Below are 14,448 nucleotides of genomic sequence, written 5' to 3'. Positions count from 1 at the left end.
TTTCTTTTAGCAAACTGATGTGCTCTTGCAAGAGTGAGGCTTATGTAGCATATTATTGCAACTATAAATTAAGCAGTGTCTGATTTAGGATTTCCAGCAAGGGGAGGGAAAAGTTAAATAAGTTAATTAACAGGAGAGTATCAAATCTGAACCGAATTTTACTTGCTTCAATACAGTTTTTCAACTTTCATCTTGAAAATGGAATACAATGTGAGCTGCTTGTTCTTTTGTGGATCCTTATGACACCAATCCAGATTATTAACAAAGTTCGATACAATACAATCATATTCCCTAGATTTTGGTCCTTGCTTTACTTTTAATTAATATTCTGAAATTTAAACCAAAATATTGTTTTAAGAAAATTTTGTACGAAGATGAATTACATTTCCTTGTTTCTTTTTCTTTTGAGACACAATTTGAAGAGCGCCTAAATGACCCAGAACAGGTATTTGGATGAGACATATTTTGAAGGGGATATATTTGCTCTAACCGTGGCAATCCTGCAATGGCGCGCTCTAGATCAGACACTGATTAAAAAAAGTAGAAAAAAATCCTGGTCCTCCAAGTGAAAATTTGCAATTATTGTAATTATTAGAGCCTGAATTTTTTGTTCAGTCTCAACTGCTTCAAACTAACTGGTTATTCAAGGGCAAATGAAAATGGTGGTTTGATTAAAGTGATTTCAATAGGCCTGGGTACTGCTGGTGAGTCACATAAAAGCTATTGGATGCCAAATGCTTTGTCAACTTTTGTTTCTTGGCATGTTTTCGAGTATTTTTTTTATTTTCCCATGAAATTAAAAAATGACTATTTAGTTTGTAGTAGTCGATAAAGAACGAAAGAAAACAAAAGATTCCCAGTACACCGCTAACTATTAGTTACCCTATTCTTTCAGGAGAATGAAAATCATTCTAAACACTAACAGATAATTAGTACTCACCATGCAGGGTTAATGAAATCACTCTAACGAATCTACCAAAATGAATTGACTTAAGTATTTCAGCCTTGTAACTCCAAGCGGAAGCAAACAAATAGAAGGGTAATAGTACAAAATATGCCAAAGTATATTTCACAGGTTCATGAAAACCACTCTAACAACTCCATAAAATTAATAGTTCACTTGCCAATAAGCTTTGGAAGTGACTTTTTGTTTTCTTTTGGTGATAAGAAAACTAAGCAATTGGTTTTCTTGCGTGAGTTAAGCGTCTTAACCTTAGCGCTTGGGGCTGTTTATAATGAAAAGCTATCTCAGCCTGGAATCTTTTGTTAACTAAGATGAAGAAAACATAACCTATAACTCTTTAATCCACAAAACAAATTTTAATCAAGTCAAAACTTAAAATAAAAACTGGAAATAATGTCTAATAATAAGTAATAAGTAACGATTGAAATAATACCCAATAATATATCGCGCTACCTCTCTCCACCCAAGATTAGGATCTTCACACTACATAACAAATGCTGATTTCAGCTCCCTGTATACAAATGTCAGAAACCTGCATCTCTGGCATACCAAGACAGAAAATAGTTACAGTATAAACCATTAATTGCATAAAAAAATTGGGCAAATGCAGGCACGAAAAGAAGGGTTTTTTCTGACTGAAAGCCCGAGTGAACGCAAATATGCGTCTGGTTACCTATTGTACTGATTTAGAACCTTAAATAAGGTTTGCGGTATGTGAGAAATCTCGAGGAAAACTGTGTTAAGTTTATAATATCGTATTTTTAACAGTATTTTATTTTATCTGATTTGCCACATTGAAGAGGAAGGATGAAACTAATTCAAACGTGGACGTCCACGTTCCCGTCTTTATGGAAAAAATTGGACATCTTTCATCACTCTTTGTTCTTCGTCACATCAAGGTGTATATAGTTATCGCCTTCGTAGTCTTCCAAGTTCACATTTTTCTAGCAAAAAAATAAGATAGATGAGACGTGTAGGCGCCAGGATAATCTTTTTTCGTGCTTTTCGTGTTTGGCTTAGTTTTGTTCTCCCTTTTTTTGTGGCTTTTTTTGTAAAATTGGTATCGTATTGTCCGCTTCTTTTGTTCGTATGTTAGGTTGTATTTCCCACTTTGTATATATCTTGCTTGTTGAGTAATTTTTTCGTCAATTCTGCTTCTGTCGAAGGCTGTTGTAGTAACAGCATGTTTCAGCCATCATTTGAAAAAGGCGAGCTCGCTGAGATGAGATTATAAAAAGAAAGCCAAAAAAAAAACAAAAAACAAAAAAGCCAAAAAAAAAAAAAAAACCAGAACTATCAGATTGAGCTTGTATCATTTCCCAATGATGCAAAAATTTATGCTATTTTCGCCCTCCCCTTCCACTTTTTTTTATATCCCAAAATACCCTTAAACTTCTATGGTTGCAAACTGTTAGTCCAAATTAGATGTTGCTGGAACGAAAGTTTGTAAAGAAGGATGTCCTCAAACAAAGATGAAACCAGAAACAATTCTAAGCAGAATATACATTTTGGACTGTTGGGTCGGCTGGCTTGAGCACCTCGTGCAAACGTAGGCACCAAGAGTCTGATTAGGAACCTTTGTCCACTCTCCGAGCCTGTTTCTCCCTGTGTCTCTCCCTTATTCAGCCCTAAGTACAGGCTCTTAAATATGCTATTGGTGGGCATGTTTGGTCTTACGGGACAACTGATCTTGGCAGAGTAAACATATTTTCAGAACGCCAATCAAAAACATTTCACACGACGTTCGACATTAACAACAAAGTACTTGAAAACATTCAATCTTCGAGAACTAAAACCTAACCAAAACTTTCCGTTGATTGTTGTAAGCAAGGTCAATGACAGATCCAAGCACAACTAGCAACGACGATTAACGTACAAGAATTGCGCCCTTTTACAACGGTTAAGGACACATCACTCAAAAGGTAAAAATATATGTGTGGTCTTGTTACACATAAAAAACCAAGGCTCGCAAGACTTGTATAAGGATTATAAGATATCTATAGCAGGCCTAAACAGTTCTCACATAGAAAATTTCTCATTTTAGTGGCTCCCAAACTCCTCTAATTTGAGGAGTTCATACCACAAACAAAGAAAAAAAGCAAAATAGGATAAGTTAAAGGACGACCAACAGACAAACCTGATAATCATCCAATAATCGTTTGACCGCCGAGCAGAGCCACAGAAATGTTGGTCTTCTTTCAGGTTGCTCTTCCCAACATTTGGCCATAATGGAATACCTGAAAGAAGCATCACATTCATAATTTTCTTACTTCATTTTTTTCTTCCAATTCACGGTTTGTCTTTTTCATTGTGGTTTAAAGGTGAACAGTGAAATATGTAGTTATTATGAGTGACATTTGTCAAAATACTAATTTTAAATGATGTAATGAAAGAGCTCTTAAACCACTCACAGTTCTTGTGAGATATAAGGTGGCCTAAGCATGCGGTATCCTGTCTCCAGTAAGCCAGCTATCTCTCTAGATTTTACTCCGGGATATGGTGAGCCACCTGAAAATATAAGAGACTAACTGCTGAAGTACAAATACACTGTACCATCAGTGGCCCCGATCAGCAAAGCCAGTAGAGTCCTTCTCTGGCTGGAAAATTTACGTTCTAGTTAATGCAACAGGGAAGCAAATGCCCTTAATAGTTCTTTTTCATATAATATTGTCTGCGAGGCTCCCTGGTTTCCACATGATCATTTTCGCAAAACCACAAAACTTCACTACTTATGAGTTTTAACACACTTATCGAACCTTCCTCAGGCGATCAAGCCAATGGAATCAACTGATCTTGATGATTCTCACTTTCCCTCATAATTAGTTCTATAGTAAAGACATTTATGTTTTATGACATTGCACCTATATACTTTCTAGGGCAATCCCGACAATTATATATGGAGCCCACTGGGGCGATAATGCCCCAATCATCTTAAAAATTCTCAGAGAGTTCTACACGTCTCGGCCAATTACATGAAAACCCTGATAAAAAAAAATCCGTCGTTATGTCAGTAGTGATTATATGTTTTGATAGGTGTAAGACAAGGTGGTGCGTTTCTTGTTTTTAGGCAGCCTTAGAGTTCTTCTTCACAAATATCCACATACCAATGGTAAAGACCTCCCACATCACTATGCCGTATGACCATCTGTTTAAGACAGAAATGCAGTAGCAATTTTCATCAATGGCCTTTTTTACTTTTGTCTAAGAGTAGTTTTCATTGACGGTCATAAAATAAAAAAACAAACTAATCAGAGCAGCCAATCAGTGCAAAAGAAAATATCATGGAGCCAGGAGAACTTAAAGCCATGAGAATTTAAAACTACGTGAAGCGTAGAAAAACGCGAGACAACAAGTCGCGATTTGTTTTGATTTTAAATCCTTCTGTTTATAAAGTGGCGTGTCTCTTCTGTGATCAAGCTCAAAGAAAATAAAACCAAAGTTATACCTGGTAACTCTCGACAAACAATTGAAAACTGGTTAGAGAGCATTTTTCATAATTAATTAGGCAGTTTTGAAGTATTAGTATTTGAACCTTATTTTTACTGGCTGAACGCATAGTTCCTAAGTTTCCCATGGTAATAACTTGAAATGTTAAATTTAAAAAACCTACATGTCGCTCATAGTGGTAGATGTGCCATAAAAAATGGATTCTGGGGGCATCCACCTGACTGGAAGACGAGCCTTGAGAAGAATAATCACATAAAGCTTGAATATGATTTCAAGCAAAAGACAACTGAAAATTACAAGCAACGTTTTCGTTAGTTACTAAGTGTAAAAATAACGATCGTTGACTTAAAACTTTGTAGTTATCTAAAGATATTTACGTTAATCACCTGAGTTTTTCTCGTGTATATATCTCCCTCCAAACCACGCGCTAAACCAAAGTCTGAAATCTTACATACTTTGTTGTCCCCAACTAACACATTACGAGCTGCTAAATCACGATGAACAATCTGAAACAGCACAGTAAAACAAGCTTGATACCTTGAGATATTTTCAGAGAGCACTTCTTCACCTTGCTCAGAAAGCAAGTTAGACCAAGAGGCGACTCGAAACCATTCGTCATAGAACAATATAAAAAAGTTGCATTGTAAATGTTTGTTGCATAGCACACTACTCCCATGTCACATATGACCTTAAAGATTTTAGATGCTTAAACAGAATAACTGTGGTCTGGTTTACCTTCATTGTTGACAAATAGCTCATACCATCAGCGATCATCCACGCAAAGGACAAGAGGTCATTTTCTGTAAGGGTTGAGCTTGGCCTATTTTCTCCTGTGTCATAAGCATCTTCGATCCCTCTGCTCTTACGCAGATATCCCAACAAATCCCCGTTTGGTAAATACTCCAACACTATGAGAAGTGGATCTAGAAATATGTAACGGTGCTGAATCAGTCGATTTAATGAGATGGTCTTTCAACGAATTATTAAATTAGTCTGTCAGCAAGTAATCAGAAACTACAATCAATCAGGTTACAATCAAAATTTCCAGTACCTTTTTCAATACAACAGCCAATGAGGTCAACAAGATGGGGATGAGGCCTCAAGGTTTTCATGAGATCTAATTCAGTCAGCATGTCTTGTAAGTCCTTCTTTTTCGCATTGCCTTGAAAATTGGTCAAGATTAAAATGCCAACAATTACTGTGAGTTTGTAAGGAAACGGCGTTCCACTCTTAACCTAATATTATAATAGCCTTTTTCCTCGGTTCTGAGAGAGAATTGAAAGATATGATAGAAGAGAGTCAGACTTGAATTCAAGAGATTTTGTCGCCTTTCATGTGGCAATATAACAATGTGTTAGAAAAATTAAGGGTACCTTTCAAAGACTTAACAGCCACTTCAAAGTTTAAAGGTTTGTAAACTGCCTTGGACACTTGACCAAAGTTGCCACTCCCGAGTACCTTTACTGTTATTATTTGATCACGATCAAGTCTAAAGTCATCCACTTTTTGCCGCTCAGCAACAGAACTCATTGCGACGTCTATGTAAAGTTGTTGGTGAGAACAATTAACGATAGTAACATCAAAAAAATAAATAGGACGGTAATTAAATCTGTAGTCCCCACAGAAGCTGCTTAGTCGCTAATGTGCTCGAGTTATATACGCAAAAAATAGAGTAATAGCAATGTGGAGACTTCCATACTGTTTACAATTTTTCCATAGTTTTATTTGTTTTTTTTTCTCTGAGTGTAACTTTATCTTTACTATCTGCTGCTATCGGCTGCTATCGAAGCAGATTGAATGGAACAAACTACATTTGCATTAAACACGCCGACAATTTCATATAAATTGACACGTCAGCAAATGACGCACAGTTCAAAACTGAAAAGTTTGACGACCTTTAAAAACTCTAAATGACCAAGTCCCGGTACTTTCTCTTAAAATGACATCAAATTGCAAGTTACCCTCAAAAACCATAACGCTGGGTTCTGTTGTTTTAGGAATTTCCTCAGAGTTTGCATTTCTTCGACGGTTCCATCTGACAAAAAATAGCATCAAATTGAATTCTCTGTGAGCATATATAAGAAACAAAGCATCAAAAACCTTTTAAGCCACAATATAGACGCGTCAGTACTACCACTTTCAATACTCAGTCTACTGATGCTTGTTGAACTTGTTGAACATCCCTTTAGCCAATGGTGGTCCTTGAAATCCTGCCAAGAGTGGTACTGTACAGGAATAGTAACCTCGTGTTTAGTTTCATAAGTGTTCCCACACTTACCTGTTGTACATTATGTAACCGGCGAAAGGCACAATGCAAAATGCCAATGAACCAACCAAGCCATAGATGATTTTGAGATACATGGCAACATTGGGTTCTGTCGGGTGAAGGGGAGGAATGCTTCGTTTATTACAGTAAAGCTGAGTAAATCAGACTAGAAACTACTTTTTGGTTATACCTTATATGAAAAATTTTTCTTTAAATATACTTGGTTATCCTCGTCATCCTGACTCATCAGTGGTCCAGTTAGTTTATTATTCTAAAGTCTATATTAACGTTTGTTTACGCAGGCACTCAGAAAAAATAGCCTCGCGGCAAAGCCTTCTCATAGTGGTCTTCGCTTAGGTTTGGTCGGTGACACTGTTGCTCAGCAATTATATCAGTCTTATGCCCCATTCACACCAAAGCTTAAACATGTTTAAAAGTTGTTTTGTTAAACACGGTTTAATTTTTTTTTTCTTCATAGAAACTATTTAACCGAATATTTTTGACTTGAATGTAGCACATTGGAAATGCAAGTTAGCAAGTACTTGAATCCAATGGAAAATCAAGTTTTTCAGTTCTCTGTTTATAATTTTCATTCAATGAAAACCAGTTTAACAAAACATGTTTTGCTGGTGTGAATGGGGTATTAGAGGTAGATTGGCAAATCAGCGATATACAAACTAACCTTCTCTAAGTGTGAATGTCTTCACACCAGCAGGACCCCTACCAAGGTCGTTTATAGCAAATACCTGAGGAGAAGAATCAAAAGAGATTTCTTCTTCAAGAGCAAAAAAAAACAAAAAAACGGCTACTTCGAGTGTTGTCAAACTGTGGAGTGCAAAATCTCGTCCAATTAAAACCACAAAACAACAGAGGAGTATCGTAACTGCATCAAAACACTATTAGGTCTAAAAGAAGAACAACAGTTTTCTTTTAAATTTTTTTTTTATTTAAATTTTATTTTATTACAAAAGAAAAATCACAACAAAAACAAAACAAAAAACAAAAACAAAAAAAACCAGGAAAAACATCACAAACAAAAACCTACTCACGGAGTTACAAAAGAGGCAATACTTACGTTACAACGGTTGCACTAATTACAACGATACTTTACTTACATTTCTGTCACATAAAAAGCACTAACACTATTTACATCATAATACTAACATTACATTTAATGGTATCACAAGTTACACGGCTTATATTTTAAAAATTAAATCACAGGGGCTTATTGCACTAAATTATTTCTAAAAATTGGCTTTGGAGTTTTAAATTAGAGCTTTCAGGCTTAGATGATGAACAACGTTGATTTTCAGTTTCTTCAGACAATCTTCTTTTATTTCATTTTTAAAACCTTTAATAGTACTGACTAATTCGACGATAACCATCTACATCCAAACTTAATTCTGTTGTTTTGCGAAGTAAAATTAACTGAATTTTAAACAAATACTTTCCATTACTCAATTGCATGATATAACTTTTCTCTTCATGCCTTTATTCCCTGAAGTTTCTTTTAGAAGTTTTAATTGAACTTAAATTGAAGTAAAAATTCTGTCTACCTGGAATTCATAAGTTTTTCCCGCTTTTAAATCAAACTGCGCTTCCACTTTCTTGGTGGCAAGAGTCTTGGTTTCTGACAAATCATCCTCTCTTATATAAGTCACGTGGTACTCTTTAAGGACACCGTTCATGTCCTTAATTCTCCAAGATACAACAACAGCCGTTTCCGGTTGTTCAACAAACACTTCTGGTTTCCCTGGAACTAGTTTTTCAACAGAGATGAATACACAGTCACGAACATGGGTCATCTACTTTATTGTTACTTATTTTTGCGGAAACTTAATGTCATAAAAATGGAACGAGCTTATTTCCGGGGATCAAGTTTTAAATCAAAAGTTTTGGAAAAGAAGTGCTATAGCGTAAATTTTATGTGACTCGACCCATGCTCAGTGTGAGAGAGATAAGCACATTGATAGGAATTTTTGCGATATTCTATTCACATCCTCAAACTCACCTGATCTGTTAGTCCTTGCAGTTATTTCCGTAAGGTTTCCTTCGATTCCATATTTTCTTCTCGCTAATTCGCTTACTCTGTTCTTAGCGAATATTTTCATAGTGTAGAGTACAAATGAAGATAGATTTCCAACAATAACGTGGGAAACGTTCAAGCCTTTCTTTTTTGGCGTAAAAATGACGTCACTTCCGCAAACTTTACTCGCGCACTTGTCCTCGTCTTTGTCTTCACACGGCATTCGGCAGTCAATGTCATAAAACACGTGGGTCTGATTTCCGGTCTCTACAGGAGGCTGCCATTGTAACTCCAACGCGCTTTGGTTAACGAAGATAACTCGGACATTTTTGGGGGCTGACGGTATAACTGAATTAGGATATGTAATAAGAGGAATACAAGCTATATTTATTCAGGAATCATATTGTATGAATTATTTTTAACTGTCTATTTTCTTTATTATTTTGAAGGAAAAAAGACCATGTTAATTAAGCGACCACCCGATTAAATAAGCCATCTCACATGTTTCCTTCATATATATATATATATATATAGGAAGTCTGAAAGTCGATTTTCGCGTGGAACAGTGCTCAATACGTTGAAGCAGAGCAGAATAAATATTATGAGAGGAAAAAAGGACGTAACTACATTTCCCGACAAGCCTGTTTCGTGAATCGCTTCACTCTTCCGGGGTTTAAACCCCTGAAGAGTGAAGCGATTCACGAAACAGGCTTGTCGGGAAATGTAGTTACGTCCTTTTTTCCTCTCATAATATTTATATATATATATATATATATATATATATATATATGTACAATTTTTCTTTCTAGTCTGCTAGAGCGAGTTTTAAGGAAACATTCTAACGTAACGCATTTGGTGTTATTGGTTTGTTGTATTGCTACAACTGGCAATTGCGTCATATTTGTTCAACAGATGCTCATACAGTAGAAATGACAAACGTATAAGATGCAATTTACGGATAAACGTCTCTCGAAGATGTCAAAATTAATCGCAAGTGAACCAAAATCTCGAAATATCCATGGTAAAGTGATGTACTAATAGTTGAAAATAAATGTGAAGAGTTGGAGACAGCTGGGAACCACAAATATTTAACCAATTAAGCATAATTGAACAGATGCTATTTAAAAAATAAAACTATATTGCATCCGTACCTGTGCACTTAAAGCCATTTCCGTCGTTGTATTTACCTTCCGGGCAACCTGAAGAAGGAAATGAAATAGATATATTGATGAAGTCGATTTAAAAATTTTCTTCGATCTCAGCGGAAGACAAATGAGATGCACTAAAGTATGGAGTTCAGCGTTTTCTTTACGCAGTAACCGGTGACGGAGGCAAAGCCATTACCATCCTCCATTCATCATACAAGTCATCCCTATCACAAACAAGTCACTCTCCAGACGACCTAATGTAATGAGTCTATTCATTTTAACTGGGATTTCTCATACTGTCAAGTTTGAATTCCATTTACTCTAAACTTAAGCTCGTAAGTGTCATCACTTTATCAGATTCTTTAGTTAAGGTTAAAGTTTCCACCATTCTATTATTTATTCTCAGACTAATCCGAATTTTCTGACGCTAATGCTTATGTCGCAATGAGTGATGAAACTAAAAAAAATTGGGGAAAGTCTTTAGAAAACACATTCCAGTTTTTTAATCGTCTAATCGTAGAGAAAGGTGTGTTTTTTCGTCTCCATACTAGACTTTGTCTATTTCATCACAGAGCTCATGTTTACCATTTTTCCAGTTTTATTTCCTTACTTGACGCTTTCGACATTACTGAGCCTAACGGTGTGCAGGACGCGTTTCACACAATTTATGAAACTTGTACTGTGCTTGTTCACTCTAGTGAGTCTTTGTGGCAAAAGGTCAGAACGCAAAATCCGAAAGTCTATGAATTGATTCCTCGTAAAGAATCCAAATTTTCTCTTTCTCTCTACTTATTCTTTTTTCCAATCGCAGACTCCTTCTTCAACGTATTGTTGAACAGAAGCTCTTGGCTGCTGGAAAACACCTGCGTGACGCCCACAGTCAGAGGAACAAAGATCTACACGAACATTTTACAATCCGTAAGAAATGTCGTGGGAAATTTGAATGCCTATTTACGAAATGCTCTTCATCAAAAAAAAAACCCTAAAATAAACACTCAATCTGCCTCAATTAATGCAAAAATATTCGGTACTTTATTAATACTCTCTACATTCCACATTGTAGAGTTTTTGATCACATGCAACGAGACTTTTACGCGCTTTTTTAGTATCTAAAGAACTCATCGGAATCTGACTTTTATAATCTGAAAATGATAATGAATCACTGAAACGTAATTTCAGTGGACTTTCGCTGATTTTTACTCTTGATACTCTATTTTATTACCGAGCTAAAATGAATCATCTATTTTTCTAATCATGTTGCCACCCTGAAAGAGTTTTAGTTCTAAAGAATGGTTTACCACTGCACTTCTATGTTACTGTAGTTATATATACCTTTGCATTCCCCCCTCGTATTCTCCATATCCTCCATGCATATACATCTTCCGTTCAGTGAACTCAAGTTCCAGACCCCATCGCTTTGGCAGTTCACCTTTAAAATACCTTGCTCGTGGACGGCATTGTTAGTACAACTACCTACAACCGGCTCTGAGTTATTTGCTGGAGCAATTGTACGTGGTAAGTACACCAAACCACCATCATGAACTGTCTCTGGGCAGAAGTAATATTTAACAGCGACAGAGAAAAGGACAGTACATGAACCCTGGTCATGAAAAGCCAATACGATGTACTTTCCTTTAACATTTATACTAAACGTTTGAGACACTCTGATACCAAGGGCTGACGGAGCTGTTTTGGCAATCTTGTCATAAGAAGCATTGTTTGTTAGAGGGTGGGGTTCCGTTGATTGCCCGGATTGATGTACGTATAAGTCGAGGTACTCTTTGCAATACTTCCCTCCATTGTCAGGATAGGATGAACACTTTAACGTTCGGTACTCAATGGTAATGTGGACTGCTTTCACTCCACTGTGGACCTTAATAGGATCACTTCGAAGCCAGTTGTTTGGTTGTGAGTGTCCAACCAGAGAAATATCACAGGTTGAATAATATGTCTGCTTTACCCACTATTAATCAGTTAAAATAATATATCAGGAGGTTATTAGATTCTATCCAGTAAGGAAAGAGTTGTTTTCGATTGTAACCGAAGTACACTGGATTTCATTTATTATAGCACAGTGATTGGGGGGTTTTAATTGTGAACATTCCATGTTTTAACTTCCAGCTTCATGAAGTAAACCTATAGCTAAACGAACCATTTCAAAGGAGAAAACCTTCATGAAAAAATTCTTGTCTATTTTCAAAGAATTAATTCAATCTTGAAGGATAGATTAGCTTTAGCATTATAAGCAGTTAGCGGAAAAAGGAGCGTAATTTAGAAATGCTTGAAGGAGGTGCCCTGGAAATTTGAACTTAGCCAGCCAATTAAATACTGTCTGATCACCTCTTGCTGTCAAAACTTAGTGACCTCTAAGGAGCTTTTCACAAAAATTAGTTGAAATATAAGTGCTTACCCCAATAAGTCCGCCTACTCGCGCCGTCGATGTTTCCCAGATCCAGTTCTCAGATGGTATTGGCTGTTTTTCTAAAATGACTTTGGAGAACAAACGTCAAAATCAGGTCAATAATGCACTCATAAAAAGTACTTCTCAGTGAAAAAAACTGAAAAACTGCATGCCAACCATAATTAGCTCATATCCCAACTTATTGTGATGAAGAATCGATGATGTGAAATAACAAGTAGTACTTTAGATAAATAATATCTTTTAAAGAAATAAATGAATTGCACATAAGTCTTTAGGTGACTTTAAATCTTATTATCATTATTATTTAATTTTTGTTTCTTGTATATGTAAATATTGGTAAATTTCGTAGTATGCTTTAACCTATCGGCTCTTAAACATGCTTCCGTAAAAAAATCTACGCAAATTGATTTACCTCATTACTTAATGTCACAAGCAATTATACCGTACCTTGATCCGCTGATGAAAAGGTTACAATCATGGAGAGAGTGAGCATTGCAGTCAACCAGTGATCCATTTTGCATGTGTCACGCCATGAACTGTAAAAAAAAAAGTTTTAAGAATTTACTCAAGGGTTGAAGGAGAAAAAGAGAAATGCGAAGGCCCCCCAGTTTAACTTTCTCTCACTCGGATGCTCCCTGACCAGTGAAAACTTGTTTTCTTTATCGACCTAAACTGTTTTTCTCATTGAGCCACAACCGAATATTGAGTAATGCATCGATACTTAACAGTTAGCTAATGAATAGAACGAAATCATCAACTCCATATTGTTGTTTGAGGCGTTCGTTTCGGTCGGCGTGGAAGTTGGATTTCGAGATGCTTTTTTGCCGATGGCGTGACAGCTTTAACTCAGCTCCGTCTCTTGAACTTTGACGAAATAGACTGCTATCACTAATACTTCCGCTTTAATAAACCTACTAAAGAGCATTTTGAATGGGAAAAGTATCATGCTCGATCAATTATAAATGCTGTCATATACATTCGCATTCCAGGTAGCTGTGATATATTTATGGCAAAAAGGGTTGCGAAAGTATTCTTTGCTTATTAGTAAAACTTTGGTGGGTTTCCCATGAAAAGAGGTCTATATTGACGCATTTTATTTTAGATTTTTTACACCAGCGAAAACTCCATAATCATTCAAGACATGCTAATGTGGCACAGATTTACATCCATTTTTTGTCCTATGTTGAATGGTTACATGGCGTTGCGATAACATTGCCTATTTCATTTTATATTTCACGTAGAATAGGTTAGGTCAGCTTTCCCAAATATCAAAGACATATCTTCGTAAATTTGGCTATGTTTCTTCGTTAGCAGCAAAATTTTGGTGTTAAATATCTCGTGTCAGCCGATAGATTTTATTTATTTGTTCATCACAAGCTGTTATTCCAATTAATATCCCAAACAAAGGAATGAGATTGAGTTTAAAGGAGGCCCCATGACTAAAACTGATAAAATTCCTAAGATTACATGGATAATTGAAAGATGGAAACAGATAAACTGATATTAAAGTAATTGTTTTTTTCAAATTATGATACAAAAAAACTTCCTCATTAAAGCAAGACCAGGAGTCTATTGAAAGGTACAAAGGTATTAGAGAGTGCGAGAAATCAAGGTTTGACGTTTTAGCTTGCAGCTGACAACAACGGTCTACCGAAACTTGGGCCATCGTACTAAATTTAGCAAAATTTATATTGGACGTTTTTCGCTCTCTTTCAAAGACAATCCAATACTATTTCTTTGAAAAAGAGACCGAATGAATGATACAAAACCTTCGTTGCAACTTTAATGCAGCCTTTTGAAATAACCAGGGGGTAAAAATAGTTTAAACATGCCTTTACATGTATTAATTAAACTACTGGCAAGCAACAATCAGTTTACTTACCTTTTTTTGACACCATGTGGAGAACAAGCTTTTGCTTAAGCTTTTATTATCAATGTTAGGAATTTTTAAACAATCTCAATATCAAACTAAACTTGAGGGTCCATTTTTTCGCTAATCAAACGATTTCCTCCGTAAGAATGACACGAAATGTACTTTCTGGTAAAACACACCAATAAAGAACGAACCCTTACGCATCTTGGGCAGCAAGCAGTTTTTTAATTTCACTTCTACATGAATACTAAGGAGGTAAAGTCACCCAATTATCAGCTAATTTTCATACATGCAGAGGCATT

At 35.9% G+C, this 14,448-nt stretch overlaps 1 protein-coding gene across 2 annotated transcripts in view; it reads right to left on the bottom strand.

Moving 5' to 3' along the window:
* LOC131798892 (angiopoietin-1 receptor) overlaps positions 1–14,448 on the bottom strand; it is a 44,174-nt gene that overhangs the window by 29,513 nt on the left and 213 nt on the right. The window contains exons 2-19 of one of the 2 annotated variants that reach the window (XM_066171810.1): positions 12,721–12,809; positions 12,262–12,341; positions 11,184–11,814; positions 9,855–9,902; positions 8,689–9,051; positions 8,234–8,436; positions 7,360–7,423; positions 6,690–6,786; positions 6,373–6,446; positions 5,785–5,949; positions 5,463–5,573; positions 5,147–5,334; positions 4,798–4,917; positions 4,575–4,645; positions 4,069–4,109; positions 3,376–3,472; positions 3,102–3,201; positions 1,321–1,908 (exon numbers count right to left, since the gene is read on the bottom strand). In XM_066171810.1, coding sequence (XP_066027907.1) covers positions 1,837–1,908; positions 3,102–3,201; positions 3,376–3,472; positions 4,069–4,109; positions 4,575–4,645; positions 4,798–4,917; positions 5,147–5,334; positions 5,463–5,573; positions 5,785–5,949; positions 6,373–6,446; positions 6,690–6,786; positions 7,360–7,423; positions 8,234–8,436; positions 8,689–9,051; positions 9,855–9,902; positions 11,184–11,814; positions 12,262–12,341; positions 12,721–12,787 — 2,592 coding nt within the window. In that variant the 5' untranslated portion in view covers positions 12,788–12,809 and the 3' untranslated portion in view covers positions 1,321–1,836. Of the gene's footprint in view, positions 1–1,320; positions 1,909–3,101; positions 3,202–3,375; positions 3,473–4,068; positions 4,110–4,574; positions 4,646–4,797; positions 4,918–5,146; positions 5,335–5,462; positions 5,574–5,784; positions 5,950–6,372; positions 6,447–6,689; positions 6,787–7,359; positions 7,424–8,233; positions 8,437–8,688; positions 9,052–9,854; positions 9,903–11,183; positions 11,815–12,261; positions 12,342–12,720; positions 12,810–14,448 lie in introns of those variants that run through there. The other variant, XM_066171809.1, reaches the window with a different exon arrangement.

The sequence above is a fragment of the Pocillopora verrucosa genome, chromosome 9, assembly GCF_036669915.1.
Source record: "Pocillopora verrucosa isolate sample1 chromosome 9, ASM3666991v2, whole genome shotgun sequence".
Classification (NCBI taxonomy): domain Eukaryota; kingdom Metazoa; phylum Cnidaria; class Anthozoa; order Scleractinia; family Pocilloporidae; genus Pocillopora; species Pocillopora verrucosa.
Note: the sequence above shows the minus strand (reverse complement) of the source record. Positions and strands in the feature narration are given on the sequence as shown.